Here is a 16,510-nt window from a genome sequence, read left to right as displayed (position 1 = left end):
TACATAAGTTATTTCTTAGATTTACCTGGACTAAGAAATAACTTATATTATGAGGTACCTTTCAGAACTTTACTTGTTGCTGACAATAGATGAGAATGTTTTTATAGGTTATATAGCCATTGTCTTCGAGTCTTAGGTCTTACCCTGCAAGCTCATGAAATCTCTTTTCACCCACTAGTACAGTCTTGTGAGTCTCTGAGCCCCAACATTATTGTATAATCTGTTTATAAACTCATATTTCTCTATCTTCTTGTAGAAGCTACTAGCTCATCCTTTATTAACTAAATGTAAAAGTTAGATGAAATGACCAGAATATATTAATAACTCACTTTTCTATTTTATGAATGACTTGCATTTCAGTTACTCCCCACTGAACCCCTGAACAGAAATACATCTTAGTTTCCTTTATGAGTAGTTCTTGTCCCTGCTGCACATATGGTTTATGCTACTTACGTGGCTGGTGTACTTCTAGGCAGTCCCATAGCATTGGTTGATGGCCCAGTAGGAAGTGAAGGAAGAACAGCACTAAGGAAAGCTACTGGATTCTGAATCCGGCCAGTTGGGGACATAGGAGCAGGAGTCACACTCTGTGGCTGAAACTGTTTTACGCTCGATGTAGAAAGCGTTAGTGGAGGCAGCATTGATTCTTTAGGGCTTGGTAGAGACTGTTCACTTATGCTTGTAAACCCTCCTGAAGACCTTGATTGGGCAGATGGGGAATTTCCTGTGAAATTTTCCTTGTTGTTTGTTCTTTGAGTTCCTTGAGGGACGTTGCTGAATGTTGTAACTGAAGAGCTGGAAGAAGAACTGCTAGGCGGTGTGGTTTGTGATGGTAGGAACTGCTTAGGTCGGGGATAGCTGAATGCTTGTGCAGCAGGGGCTTTGCTTTGTTTGTACAGAGTTGAGGTGGACTGTTGAGGGAGCGAAGCAGCAGAATTCAATAAAGTTGTGTTGAATGACAACTCTCTTGTAGATGTCTGATACACCTGCTGCTGTTCAAGCAAGACCTGGTTGTGGAGCTGTTTTAACTGGGTTTGATCGCTGCATATAAAACAAAGATGCAAAAATTCAGTCAAGAGCCCTGAATTGGTGGCTGTCTACATTTCCTTATGTGAATTGCAAGAGAAAAATTCTATGTCCTGTGATACAGTAAGATGTAGGGGAAACTACATGACATATTCCCTAATGTTACGAGAAGAGCATAATATTAGTTTGCTACTAAAATAAACTTTTCCTTCCTCTCCCCTTCTTTGCCAGAGGCACAAAATTTTTTTGTCTGAAAATCATTTGACTGAAGATGATTCTTACATTTTATCATGTGCAATATAAATACAAACCTTACTTGAAGATATTTAAGGGGTAGCATTATCAAATTCTTCTCTATGTCACCTTAGTGCCTCTCTGCTTGTGTAACGAAGAGTAGGATTTAGTTAATTGGATTTTTAAATGAGCATTTGTAAGATACTTGCTGTTATTTAGCTCCTCAGCATTATGGCTAATAAAGCTTTGTAATAATCCACCCAAAGAGATACTGCCAATGTATTTTAGGTGGTATTGACATTCAGTGATAGGCAGGAGTGCATAATTCAGAGAGGACTTGCATTTCATGCAGTTGTTTCTTAGATGATGTCTACTGTATGTGTCTTCAGGGCTTTTTTACTTTGCAGTTGGGGAATCATTTTGCCTTGTCAAGTGGCTTATTTAGTTGTTATGTATATGGAAATACAACATATAGAAAACAGGCTAATGTTTCCCCTTCCAAAACCAAAAAGGACATAGAGAATACAGAAAATTATAATGTAATAAATCATCAAGTATTAAATAACTGTTCTTAAAAAGCAAAAAATGTAGAAGTAGAGACCAACTACAACAGGTACTAACAAACCAAATACATGAAGTCAACAGAACTGCTTTTTCTTTAAAAGAATTATTGTTTCTATAATGTACTAAACAAAAATTGCATTAAAGGTATATCAAGATAGCAATTTCAAGCTTTCAAATAGTAGAATGTTAGAGAGCTAGAAGTAGTGCAGTCCTGATTTTGTGTCCTTTATATATACATCTGCATAATAATGGACTCCTTTGTTACAGTTTATTGGGGGAGGGAGTTTGAGAGAAGTTCTGCTTTATAAAAACATTGGGTAAATTAAATACTGCTTCTGATCCCCCCTTAAAGACACTATAGCTCTGAAGGTATGTAGGTCTGTGAATATAGGCTTAACAAATTAAAAAAGCACTGTTCCAAGTTCTTCTGCTACATGGTATATAAGTTCTATCAAATTACATCCCTGCTTAAAGATACCAATTAATTACTTTATGAAGTCCTTCCTGAGCCTTTACTTAAAGCTTCCGCCTATTTAAGAAATGAAATGAAGGACTGCATGCTTTTTTTTAAACCAGATTTGGGAGGTTTAAAAAATGATGAAAATATATTTCATAACAAACTGCAGTGTGAATTCCGTAAATTGTCCTCTAAGAAAACTACACTACTTCTTAAAATTTCCCCTTGAGCTCACAGTGCACTAATCATGTGAATGCTTTTTAGTTCAAGTGGTTTCACATTATCAAACATTTCCAAGTATTTTATCTGTTTTAAGATTTACATTTGTGAGATGTAAAAGTCATGAGGCATAGCTAGCTGTTAGCCCATACTATGTATAAGACTGAATATATCTGATTTTGGCAAAATCACATACCTGGAATTGAATGAGATATGTTTGAAGAACCTGTTTTTATTTTGCCTGCATAAAAGCAGTATTGTTCACCTTTTGTTTGCAGCAAAAAGCATTGTGGCATTAAATACAATTTCAAAGGGAAAAACATTTTCCTTTTAAAATTGGAGAATGCTTCTCCTAGGAGGGTGATACAGAAAAAAATATCTACCTCTGTTGAGTGTGTTTTCTCAGAGTATGGTTAATTAGGCCAGCACCATGTGAAACTGGCTGTCTTCTTGTTCTGTATTTGAGATTTTTGCTCTAGTGTAATAGTGTCCTGGTCTGTGATTCCTAATTAATACCAGTGATGCCCCTGAGACTTAGAATCCCTTTTACTTACAGCTTTGGTTTAGCCAGCACTGGGGGAGGTTCCTTGGATGGTGATGTTGGCTCTGGTATTTTCATTGGCTGTCCATTTATCTTCTCTTGGAAATAGTTGGATCTGATTTGGTTTGTAGCACCAGGTCCATCCTCTGATGATGATTCACTTCCTTTATCATCTTCAGGCAGCTTGAAGTGCACACGGAGACCTATCTTGGAACTTGATCTGGGTTCATTGTGATTCACAAGAACACCTTCAAGTTTAGGTTTGGGGGTTTGATTTACTACACGATGGGAAGGAGTGTGTGGAGGAGGTTGATGTTCAACAGCAATTAAGTTGATTGAGCTCATTGTGTGAAGGCTAGCAGCATTACTACTGTCTTCAGTTGCTGAAATAGCAAATACCAAACTTTTGGTGAACATAAATTACCATAAATTATGGTGAAATGAAATTACAAAAGTTACAGTTGGAAAAAATCACTCTGATGTCTTTCCAGTTGGACTGAGTTGTTTGACCTCATTTGTTTAACAACAAATTCCCTTAACCAAGAAATATTGTAAAGGGGGGGGGGGGGGGGGGGGGGAAGGGAAGGGACACACTTCTTGTTTGGAAGATTCAGCAGTGCTCTTCAACCATGTCCCCCATGAATTCCACTAGTGTCTTTGAAATACAAACTTTCTTCTCAGAGAATTCTCTAACATTTTAGTTATGAAGAACACTGCCAGAACTTGAGCTGAATTGGAGTCAACGTTGCACTATGCTTTTATGTGCTTTACTTTGCTCACCTAATGGCCTTGGCAGCATAAATGATACAGGCAGTATGAAATAATCTGTTTTGAGGTTTCCTCCTTTGGGCTCTGCACCAAAGGGATATCGAAACAGCAAACTAGACAGTCCATAGAGATTCCAAAAATGGCTATTGCCCAAAACTTGTGGTCAGCAAGGGTTGTGCTTTTGGAAGCGCTGTGCGGGATTCATTCCCTAATGTTCCTTGTTCCTTCACATTTGTGATTGAGGAAGGACACTTTGAAAAGACATAGCAATCTATCTGTATGTTTGATAAGCTGCCTGGACTGCACAGCGCTGCAGCCTGCTCTGCTTGTATTTACTAGCAAGCAAAGGACTAAAACAAACTCTTACCTTTGACAGTTAGATGAGCTATACTAGATACCGTGCCATATTTATTGCTTGCAGTACAGGTGAAACTGCCAGAATCTTCTGAAAATACTTCAGCAATAACGAGAGTACAAATTTCCTCTGCAAAGCATCACAGCAGTGTCATTACTTGAAGTGAACATGCATTGAACGAACAAACAAACAAAGCCTTGATTACCCTTGGGGACATTTCCTTAAAGTTTTCCACCTTGCTCAGTTTGATTTTAGTTCCATCAGTATTATCAATTTTGGCAGCCTTTGTGTGCAGCAGCTGTTATCAGCATTGTCTGCAGCAACTGGTACCCTCTGTGCTCCAGCATGCCCAACGAAAGGGAAGAACAGGTGTCAGCAGTGTTTGGAAAACATTAGAAAATGTTTTCCTAATCACATGAAGTACAGAATTTATCTCTGAAGAACTTTAAATTTTATTTGGAGAAATATAGTCTACTTTATACTCACAACTCACTAAAATATATGTGTTTTCATCTCTTTGCAGATTGAAAGATTAGTTACAATTAACTGGGAACAATTCAAGTAGAGTCACTCTGTAAGGTGAAGAAATAAAAACCATATACATATAGGCTAGCATTTTCCAAAAGTACCAATGCAGATTGCAGATAAGAGGGGATTGTGCTAATTGTGCTTAGAGAAAGTTGCTTTTTCACTTCTTTGTGAAGAAGACCAGTGGTCATGAACAACATGCTAGCAAAATTGTACTTGCAAAAGATAAATTCCATCTTGAAAAGTCAATCTGGGGCTATGACATTCCTGTCTGACCAGTATCTGACATGTCTGGGCAGCAGTACTAGCTAATAAATACCTATGGTGATGGGATTTTAAATCTTTCATTTGGCTGGGTAGCTGGGATGGGGAGGGAGAGTAATATCTAAAGTGTATTGAAATGTGGGCTGATAGTGTTTCTTCAAGTAGTCAATGACTATTTTGCTACCATTTTGCAAGAAACTTTCCTAAACCCCTACTGGATTAATATTTGAAGAGTATTTCTGTAGAAGACCATACCACACAAACTTGGTTGTTTCATGTCATCACTGAGGAAAATCTAGTAGCAACAGAGTATTTGCTAACAACTATAGGAGAATAATAGTTTATTATAGTACTAGGATTATAGAACTAGTTTAAGGCATTATAGTATCTAGTTTATAGTACTTGGATTTGCCAACCACTGCATGCATGGAAATCCAGATTCCTTCTGAATGAGCAGCAGGTGATGAGGCAGTGACAACTGCACCCAACTGATTACCCTCTAAAAACTGCTTCACATTACTCAGCAGTGATGCCACTGGACAGTAAAGGAACAGCATTGGTGGGTTCTGGTAGAAGCTTCATTTATTCATTCCTAAATCTCAGAGAGAGACATTACAAGGAGAGGAAGTCTCTTTCAAGCCACTTTTCTGGGTAAAAAACTTTTAACAGGGTAAGGAGAAGTTACAGAAGTTTATATTCCATAAAAATTAATACTACTTCGGTAATTTTCTGCTTTAGGACGGGTAGCTTTATTTTTAATAGTGAAAAGTGTTACAGGGAGAGCAATAATCTCATGAAGAAGCAATCAAAATCTGTAAGGCTCCTTTGCTCAAATCACACAGAGTAGCCTACATTCTGCTCTGACCCTTGAAATTAGCAAATCCAGCTACTTTTTTAGGATTTGCTGATATCAGGGGTGGAACACCTGATGTGATACTCTCATATTACGCTGGTAGGGAGCAAAGGGAATGGCTGACATGGCTAAACATCTGATGCAATGTTCCCTAACTGGTAAACTAGATAAAAATAGTTCAGTCTACGTCATCTGGTGTACTTCTGAACCTTGGATATACAGGGGACCCTCACACATTAATCTTGTTAATCTTTAGCTCATAAAGTGACAACATTTAGGTCCTAAGTTAGAACTGGGTCAAAGCAGAATGGAAATACTATTTTCTTCAAAAGTGATAAAATTAATTCGGATTGTATATTTATGGAACAGTCTGCAGTAAAATACTTCTCACTAGTAGCTATAGAACATGGGGAAAAGAAGAAATTATGTTAATTAAATTATGGAGTTTGAATAATTAATATTTTGTGAGGTTAAATAACGACATTTGTATAGTCAAAAAAGTATGTGCCTTTTGATTATCCTCACCTGGTTCAGCCATAGATCGTGGTTCTAAAGGGAAGAAGAGCAGAATTAGTAGATTGAAAATACTTACTTTTGCCAATATTTTTAATTTCTTAAGCACTAAATATGAAGCTTGGTCTTCTCAATATGACGGAATACTCCTTTTGATCCAATTTTCTGTTTAAGGGGCGGTGGAGACAGCCAGGCCTTGTACCCAATGGTATGTCAAATCCACTGAACAATATGAACACTTATGAACACTTTTGAGAACTTATGAATAGGAAATAAATTCTGCAAGAAGCAGTTTTTTGCAATCTTAGTGCTACTTTATTGTGTCTTGAAGACAATTCGTCAGACTGTTACACACATGAGATCATCTTACGATAAAACGCTGTTTTGTTTAGTTTTGGTGTAGTGTCGTATTTAAGGAATTTCTATTGAGTTTTAGCAATTTTAGCATTCCAGTGACTTATAAGAAAACTTCAGATATTTAGACTGCATTTGAAAATTAAAATAGAAGTGTATGTTTACAACCTATCATGTGCACACACAGGTATGTGTAAGCATGCTAACGTGTACATCAGGCTACTTTTGTGGATAAATAAGCAATCCGCTGCCCACAAATGCTATTATAATAGCACTTAACTAAAAGATGAGTGATTTACGGGCAGTGGAACTCATATATAAATGGTGCCAAACCCAAACACCAGATGTGAGGCTGAATTAGAAAAGGACATTGAGGTGGCAAAGGGGTCAAAGCAGAAGGCAAAACAATTCAGTAGTTTGGGGAATCTCAGATACTACCTGTGAGTATGCTGTTCAATTCATCCACAGCTTTGACTTCTGGAACCCAGATTTATTGCCATAAATGTGGCTTATATTGTTCTTACCATTGTAATAAGAAATTCAAAATGTTGCTGTGTTAGCAGTTCTGTTGCTGTGTTAGCAGTTTTGTTGCTTGCCTAAACTTTATTAGACACAGTATTTCCACACAAGAAACATACTTTTCTGTAATATCCTAAAATCTGGAGAATCTTCTATCAGTGTTCCTTCTCTATACCATTCAACCTTTGGGGAAGGAGCTCCTTTCACTCGACATTCAAAGACAACAAGCTGCCCCTCAGAAGCTGAAATATCCTGTAACATCTAATAGAGAAAATTAATAAACAGTCAGTAAATGTCTTACTGGTCTTGAAGTAATACTGATTTCAGTAAGATTTCGTAAACCCACTTAAATCCTTGAATGGCTTATGAAATGCACAATTTCTTTTTTTAAACTTTGATAGCTAGAAAATTTTAATTACTTCTCCAAACAATGAATTGACCTCTTTAATTTTCAAATATGTCATAGAACAGATTACCTTTGTAAATACAGGAGCAGCAATTATAGGTCTTCCATCTAGTCCTTGCAAATAGTTAGTGGGGCTTTGCGCCTGTAGATTGCAAAACATTGCATGATGATGTTTAGGTGTACACAGGTTATTTTTCCATATACAAGAGAAACATGCATTTGGAATGACACAAAAGAGATTTTGGTGGGCGAAGTCCAAAGCAAAATATTAATGTAATGAATAAAAGTTGCTCTGTTGTAGACAACTGCTAGCGATCTGCCTGGATGGGTTAGTGCCTGAGTAACAAAAATGCTGTTATTGCCTTATTGAGTTAATCATGGGAAGGAAAACTTCACTGCAGGGTGTTATAATATCTTTCATTAATACCTCACCAAAGCAAATGTATGTAGGCTGCTTGGTGGTGTGTCCTTTTAAAAATTCTTTCTTACAAAATATTTATGGATGTTAGTAAGGAAAAGTTAATTCAAGTCATGTGTGTGACTGCTCAGTAATTCTTCTCCTTTGCCAAACCCAAACAATTTACAGAGGTGGAATATCACCCTATTGATCCTGTTCAGTGAAATCAGAATGAAATTATTCTCCTTCTGGAAAACTTCCTTATATAACTTGATTAATAGAGTTTTTCATTTTAGTGAAATAGCAGCTGCCCCAGAACAGCAGAATTAGGGATTCAGTATCTCTGGAAACATAGCCAGATTTTACAGGTGGTGTCATATAAGCCAACAAGTTTAAAAGTGGTAATTTTTGAGGTAACTATCACTCTTGATTTAGGCAACCTCTGTCAAAATGGCAAACTGTCTCAAAGGCTTAATTCTGTTCTCTTTGTAGTCAAAAGTAAATGTGCATTGTTTCATCAATTCAGTTATTGGCTACCATTAATTCTAGGCTGTAAACATTGAAAAGGCAGCATAAAGCGAGTTTGTCATGAACTTTTGAGTTTTATTTTTAAGTAAATATGGTTCTTCTTTCCTATTAGGAAAGAATTCACAGTTATGAATATCCTGATAGCTTGCAACAAAAAGGACTCAAAATGCATGCAAACATTAATTAGAAATTCTTTGATGTGGATATTAATGTTATGTGGTAAATAAGCCTATCTACATAGAAAGTAAACATAGTCAAATTATTTAGCTTAAAATAAGTTTCGTAGAAAGAACATTATCTCAAGTGAGTTCTGTAGCGAGGGAGAGGGAAAAGTTACAGGCTGCCGCTCATGGAAGTGAATGAGTCAGTCAGCAGTGTGAAGGGGCTGGTGAGCTGACCTACACATCCAAGTGCACTTCATGGCATGCAGTCTCCGACCTGCTGGAGTGCACACAGATTCCCACCGCTGGCTGAGCTAGCGGCAGCTGCTCCTTCTGCTCACTGCCACGGAGATGCCTGTAACCTGGGGATGAAAGGTTCCCTTCCCTTTGCCGGGTGCTAAAGGTTAGCTAGTAGGCAGGACATCTCTTCTGTATATGCAACTACCGTATGGCTGTAACGTTCAAAGCTGAAGTTCAACAGCAAAGCAAAAGCTAGAACATTTTGGGGGTTATGAGTCACAAACTGTAGAAGAAACACCTTTTTAAGAGCTTGGTTTTGGTCCTTGAAATTCACCATATTGTCTCCCCTACCTGATTAACTGGTGTTGACACAGTCTGGACAGGTACAGACACAGGCTGAACGAAGGCAGGTGGTACCTTGGAGGTTTCTTGATGCTTGGTTGCAGTTCTAACAGCAGGAGATGCTGCATTCAAGGAGGTGTCAGCTGGCTTTGTTTTGCTGTAAATTATTAACCAAAATAAAGTTCTCTAACTGGAAGCTAGAGTGTGTCCCTTAGCTATGTCTGTCCCAGTTACATGTCACTTCCAGCCTCACTTCTGGGATTGAATTCCGATTGATCTAAACTGATACATACTCCTAGGTAAACCACATTTTATAAGAGTCAGGCTGCATGTCTTGCCACTGTAATCTCTCATACTTAGTTCACTTACACCAAATGTAATAAATGGCCTGGATTAACCTAATCGTGGCTTGAAAGCTGCTGTTAGCAGTTCTGAGAAGCATGAGAGCACAATGCTAGTTTCTCAGAGGACAGTGCTATTTTCTCTTGCACTGCTCCCTGAACTTGTGTGAAGGTTTGGGCCTATAAGGTAATGAAAATACTATGGTCTGCTTGCATACAGATTCAATAATTTACTGCTGAAGAATAAAAGAGAGGGGTATGCTTTCTGACCAACATGTGCAATTTTGGTAGTGTACAGGTTGGCACCTTTTCACTTCTTCTAGGTTGTTTCTGTATGGAAGTAGAAGAGTTGACCTTTTTTGTTTTTATTGATAAGTGAAATAATGCACACAATGAAGCGAGAGTCTTTTTATTCAGTTTGAGGTATGCAATGGCTGCTCTGGAATGTACCACAGGTCCCCCCTAGGAAAGGCAGTCTTCAAACCAGAGGAAGCCTTACTCAGAGTGAACATATAGTTGCTGTCATCACTGATTTCTCTTTTGAAATTGTGAACTTTTTTTTTTTTTTTGCATTTGTTCTCACATTAATTCCCTTTAATTACAGGTGGTCAGATTCCTTATGACAACAGCTGGAAGCTAAGTAAAAACAAAAGACAGTCTGATTACACCCAAGCCTGATCTTTCAGAATTCTGTCATTTGAGGACATCCTTCTACAATGTCAGAGCAGCATTCTTTTTTTTTTCCAAGAAAACCAGAATGCAATACATTACTTCACAATTTAATGAGGTAAGCAGCTTACAGATGCCATCAAGTGATCATGGTCAACACTATATTAACACCTAATAAGATGAAATGGCTGAGACATTTGGAAAAGTCTGAGCTAGAACTATGAAAAACTTAGCAATTCATCCTAAGACCTTTGAGGACTTCTTGATCCTAAGTTTTATATTAAACACTTACATCCATCAAAGTCTATAAAACAATCCAATCTGGAGTATTTTATGACTTCGAAGTAAAAATCACCTACGACAGGATTTGCTGTCAGCCTGAGGTCTGCAGCATTTTGTATTTGTGTTTTAAAAGAAAATTACATTTGTAATGAGTATAAAACTCCTTAATAAATAATAGAAAAGAGACAGGGTGCATAAGTCTGTTTGGTTAAAATTTCCTCTTTATAAAGCACTGGTTGCTTTTGGGGTTCAATTAATGCATACAAAGGCATGCAAAATAAATGATTGATTATTTCGGTTTTCAACCAGTGTGGCTTCCTTTCCTTGATAGAAAGACTTTGATTCTGAAAGACTATAAATTTTAACAGCTTTGGATCAGGTTCTAAACGCACAGGGAGTGGATTTCGTTTAGGAAAAATAATTTTATTTCCCAGGTTTTAGAATACAACTGATACCTTTTCTTACTTCTTATAGTTAAGTAGTTTTTTATACCCGTTATTTCAGTTTACTCTAGTTCATATCTATTAATTTCCTTATCTTAAATCTAAATAATCCATGTATAGCCATGTTCTGCCAAAAACTCCATGACATACCATATTTTCATGTGAGAAATTTTACTACACATTTTTTCCAAGTCAGATGCTTAAATCATCATTTAAGTTGGATCTAGTCAAGCGGCATCTGTTTTAGTAAATTAATTTTAGTAGTTTAATCTTTAAGGTAATATAATTCTTCTTATGTTTATATTTGATATTGTTTCACTTCTGAAGCTGAAGTTGAAAACACACAAGAAAATGTGTATTTGTTCCACACTATTTGTAAAGCAAACAAACAAACCCCAACCAATCCAAACAAATGCAAAAAAAAAGCCTAATGTGTTGGAAGTCGCAAAATATTAATGGAAACTGAAATGTCTACACTTGTGGGGTTTTGTACTGTAAGAAATAGGAAAGATGTAATTGATTTTAAACTTACTGATCCATTTCGTCTTTGGTGATTTCACCTTCAGAGTCAGAAGAAGAGACTCCTATGAAAAAGAAAAAAAAAATCACTCAGCAGAGAGTTTTTTGCAGAAGTTTATGTATAAATGATACAAACCTTTATTCAAATTTCCTATAGAGCAGTCTAAGGATATATATTATAGTTATGCCAAACCAAAACATCACATTGCAGTGGAAATGAACCAATGCTGCATACTGTGTAAGATCCAGAACTGCTATTGACATAAGGCAAATTTGGGATGAGGTGCGACTGAAATGAGGAAAACAGCATCCAAGACTAAATGTATACCTGGGTCTTGTCAGATTCTCTTTAAAGTGCCACTAGTGTGATTCAGTCTGTAATTGCTGTTGTGAATCAAGAGCTTTTTTTTCTCAGACACCTGATACTACCAGTTTAAAAAAAAGAAAGGGAGAGGAAAGAGAGAGACCTGGAGTCACAGCTATTATTCTTAAGCTATAGCCTTGTAGCACAGTTTGGAGATGATACAAGCTCAGATTACTAACAGCTGTCTTACACTCCTGATGCAGCCTTTACTGCGTTTAGAATTTGCATTTTCTCTGCAGTTCGTGCCAGGGAGCATCTCCATCAGCCATGGCTTCCATCCAGCATCCACTGAGTTAGGTAAAAGCAGGCCTTGGCCCCAGGCTCGAGAACTGGTAAATCCTTGCCAAGCACAGGCGTCTCCCATTAATGTCAGGGGCAGTGCAGATACTAAAAAAGGATTCGTCCTTTCACTGTCAGATTAGAGAGGTGAAAGAAGAATAACAGTAGAGCAAAATTAACCTTGTATTAAGTAGGGTATGTGCTTTAAATTATGAATGGTCCCACTGTTGTCAGTGATGGAACTCAATATATTTTTCTGCCTCAAAAATGGAAAAAAGACAAAAGACAAAAAAATTTCAGTGTGTTTATTTTAAATTTGTAATCCTGCTAGCACAATGATGGATGCAATTTAAAACCTTACCCCAAAAAGTGTTAAAAAGAAATACAATAAATAGACCTCTCTTAAGCCAAGTAGGATATATTAAAGAGCACAAGGAGAAAGAAGAGACACCTAAATCTGCAGACGTAGCTTCTGTTTTATTTACAGAATCTATTGTGCAAGTAAAAATATCAAATTGCTGGCATATTTATTTTGGTTACAAGGTCCCAATAATGGACTACTATGAAGATATATCCAATTTGTAAAAATTACTGCAGAGAAAGGGATTAATAAGAATTAGACACAAAATTGAGGTTCTTATATTTCTGTCAAGTACCACAGACAAAAAATGTAAGATGGCATCAGAATCTGAATATTTCTAGACCTCAGTCTTGCAGTGAGATATATAAAATCCCTGTGAAGCAGCACAATAAAATTGTATCTAAAGGGAAGTCACTTGTCTGCAGAGTATTTTACAGAGAAATAAAACATATTTTGATAATGATGAAAAGCGTTGGCTCCTTGCTGGGTGTTTTTTGTGACAAATCTATTACACAGTTAACATACAAAATGAATAGTCGTATCTTAATGCTGTATAACCAATTTCAACAACCAGTTTCTTCAACAGTTCTAACATACCTTCTATGTAAATCTCTGCAGAAGTGGAGTCTGTTCCATAGATGTTTGAAGCAAAGCACGAGTAACGCCCTGTATCCTCCTCAAAAGCTTCAACAATAACCAATGAGTGTTGATCACCTGTCTGGATAATTTGAATATCTGGTGAGTTTTCAAGCTCCTTCCCTTCACAGTACCACCTGCAAGGCAAAAAATACCGTTTATCAGTGCAAGCAACTTGGCAACTAAAACGACAATGTTCAAAGTCTTTCTGAGGATAAAATGGGTGGGTTTTAGCCTTGAAGATTCTGACAGAGTACTGCAGACAAGTGTTGAATCAACAGTCCTAGGCGTAAAATATTTGTGATTTTCATAATACTCAATTACAGCAAATAATAGAGCTCCTTTCTTTGCAGTAGTTAAACATACTAACAAGCTAGTTTATCTAAGTGACTCTATCATGTATTTTTCTTGATATACAGATTTCATTAGTAGAGTACAAGGGCTGTGAATCTGGAATGCTATCAGTCCAGCTCTGAATTTCACTTCAGGTACATTCAGATCTGTGTTGAGGCTTAAACTGTAGCAAAAAAAAAACCCCAACAACCTAAGTAAACAAATTTCCCTCAAACTTGTAATTCCAAAGTTCATATTGATTCAGAATATATATTCAGAAATCAGACTGAAATTTACTATAATGTTATGCTTTGTTTTGTTATATATTTAAGATAATCTGCTTTTTATAAAATATGGCATAAGTGTGTCACAAGTAAAGAGAAGTGATCTGTTACAGTATAGAGGCACTTCCTTACAGGGACATGGCCAGTGAGACAGCTGGACCTTCAATTATTTTCTGGATCATATTGCTGTGTTTCTCTTTTAAACCCAACTACACATCCAAGCGTGTATTGGGCCCTATAGAGGCTTCACGCGCTCATCTAAGGCATTCCTAAGTCTCTCAGTGTTCAGAAGGGTTGTTTCAGTAGAAAATGCAGAAATCCAAGCAAAAGTAAAAGCATCACCTGAAAAGACAGCTCCATAGGATGTATTAGTGAGAGTAACCACCAGCTCAACCTGAGAGCTGGTAGGCGGGGAGGGCAGGCCTGATTGCTATTGCTTGTTAATATGGAAAAGACAGAACAGAGAGAGAAAAAGCAGGTGGGTTTGCAGAACCAGATTCAAATTCAGTAAGACAATCTAGGTTTTATAGAGAAGGTGTAGTACTATGTATAGGGATCCAGTTATAGATGTTTGGGTTAATATCAGGAACACCTATATTTTTTGATAACTACCTAAATTTGAAAAGCCAAACTAGGGTGCATGCATCTTCACCGTAACTTTTCTCATAAGTATAATTAGATACAAAACTCCACAAAAATATTTGTATTTTTTCTTTAGTGCTGCTCTCTTAACTACATATGGTTGAATAATGCATCTTGTGCATGTGTGAGTGGGACTGTCATACTGATAACATTTTTTGATCAATGGACTTTTTTAAATGAATAATTGTTTCATACATCTTTATATGGTAACTTAGTAAAAGTACCTGCTAGCTTTTGAGTGCATACAAATGCTAACGAAATAATGGCAAATGTATTTACTATTATGTATTACACCAAATAAGGTTAGTTGCAGAAGGATGAGGATCGGTTTTTGAGTAATAAATTGTAATAATTCATATTTCCTATGCTGTACTGTAAGGTACTTTGATACATTTCCATCTCAGATAATTTAGAAAAACATTAATAAATAAATCTGTTTAATCATTCAATTGTATTCACCTCTTGGAAGTGGAACTTGGAAACAACAGGTTGTGCTACAAATTGAGCATGAAGAAAACACCAAATTAACATCTTGAGGGGGAAAAAAAATATCTATAAGACAGTCCCTACCAATGGAAACCCAGAATTGAATAGAAGTATAATGTAGAATTGAAAAAGGACTCTTAGAGGGACTATGAGGTATGAAAGAGTACAGATTTGGAACTTAAATTCATATTACATAGCTAAGAAGTAAGCCATGCACTATTTGTGCACCATCAGTCCTAGCCATCCAACATGGCTTTCTTAAAGTAGACAGGGTATTCCCCAGTACGCTTGGAGTCGCACATTAGTGTAATCTGTAGCTGTACAGTCAACTGACTTGAACGTACAGCTTGGAAAACGTACAGGTCTGCCTGTTACATGGGGAAGCTCCCACACTGTAGAATGAATCACACTGTTTAACACAGTTTCCCCTTTTAGAAAGGCAAACTTTGTAGCTAGAGAGCTAGACCTTAAAAGTCTTGGTTTGTGTCTACATCTGCTTGCTTACCCTCTTTTACAAGCCTCCATTGTAACAAGAATTGAAAATGGGTCTAAGAAGATGACTTTTATGAATTTAACGTTTCTGATTGCAATGGACAGTCATGTAGTAAATATCATCATGTTAAAAGAGGATGCCAGTAGGCTGTGAAATGTCCCAGCTCTCTCCCCTGACATTTCACAACTGAAGTACAGCTAAAATACATCCACATCCTTCTTGGAGGGTTTTACAACAGAGAAACTGGCACTGGTTTATGCGGAGAACTTCAACAGAAGTTACTAATTTCTCTTCCATTTGAGCCTTGGAGCTCTGATAGACAGGCTTTTCCAGATCTGGCAGCAGTACTTTAAATGTTAAAATCCTGATGCTGACTTCTTTGCTGGAGCTTTCTTGCTCTGGAGCAAGGATGGCAGGTTCTGACATATTCCCAGGCCCAGCTGCTACAGTTCTGGTCTAATGAAAATGGGTTTGTGCCAGGACACTAGACATGTAGATCTAGGATAACAGAACCATACAAATTCTCCTATATATCACTTTTGGTAAATGTTAATAGCCATAAAAGAAGGGTCTGGGCAGTCAGGAGGCTACAGCTGCATCTTAAATTGCCACAGGTTTTTGCTTGAGCTCAATGTGAGCCACAATGTTAAGGGAATATTCCTCTGTCCCCTTGAAGTTTGATATAGTCCATTTGCTAGGTTTTCTATCACTCTGGTGGGCAAAATGAGATGCTCCGATATACTTTCTGTCAGTGGACAATCTGCCTAGGCCAACACTTTACTCCAGGATAGCTTTCAGCAGCCATTCAGGCTACTTCTCAAACCTCAATGGAACTTAGTTTAAGGTGCTTCACAATACAGTTGTAAACAGTGTTCTGGATATTAACCAAACCTATACAACGTATAGCACCACTGGAAACTGAAGAGACAGCTGTCATCATATAAAAGGGAGAAATGACACCAGCACATACCCTAAGATGCCAGGTGAGCTAGCACATGTAAAAAGATAAATAAGAACTTATTGGGTGTTCTGGCTCAGACTACAAGTCCACCTAACCCAGCAGGCTGTCTTGACCAGTGGCTAAAAGCAGACACGGAAGAGTATAAGAA

General features: G+C 37.2%; 1 protein-coding gene and 1 long non-coding RNA gene across 2 annotated transcripts in view; one reads left to right on the top strand and one right to left on the bottom strand.

The window, feature by feature from the left end:
* LOC119153515 overlaps positions 1-16,510 on the top strand; it is a 53,938-nt gene that overhangs the window by 27,905 nt on the left and 9,523 nt on the right. The window contains exons 4-5 of the long non-coding RNA XR_005106159.1: positions 10,215-10,397; positions 13,146-13,265. This is a non-coding gene — a long non-coding RNA (uncharacterized LOC119153515). The remainder of the gene's footprint in view (positions 1-10,214; positions 10,398-13,145; positions 13,266-16,510) is intronic.
* MYPN (myopalladin) overlaps positions 1-16,510 on the bottom strand; it is a 48,511-nt gene that overhangs the window by 23,882 nt on the left and 8,119 nt on the right. The window contains exons 2-10 of the mRNA XM_037400090.1: positions 13,125-13,300; positions 11,537-11,588; positions 9,279-9,426; positions 7,672-7,743; positions 7,315-7,456; positions 6,335-6,358; positions 4,177-4,293; positions 3,055-3,424; positions 454-1,041 (exon numbers count right to left, since the gene is read on the bottom strand). Of these exons, the coding sequence (XP_037255987.1) occupies positions 454-1,041; positions 3,055-3,424; positions 4,177-4,293; positions 6,335-6,358; positions 7,315-7,456; positions 7,672-7,743; positions 9,279-9,426; positions 11,537-11,588; positions 13,125-13,300 (1,689 nt within the window). The remainder of the gene's footprint in view (positions 1-453; positions 1,042-3,054; positions 3,425-4,176; positions 4,294-6,334; positions 6,359-7,314; positions 7,457-7,671; positions 7,744-9,278; positions 9,427-11,536; positions 11,589-13,124; positions 13,301-16,510) is intronic.

The sequence above is a fragment of the Falco rusticolus genome, chromosome 9 (genome assembly GCF_015220075.1).
Source record: "Falco rusticolus isolate bFalRus1 chromosome 9, bFalRus1.pri, whole genome shotgun sequence".
NCBI lineage: Eukaryota > Metazoa > Chordata > Aves > Falconiformes > Falconidae > Falco > Falco rusticolus.
Note: the sequence above shows the minus strand (reverse complement) of the source record. Positions and strands in the feature narration are given on the sequence as shown.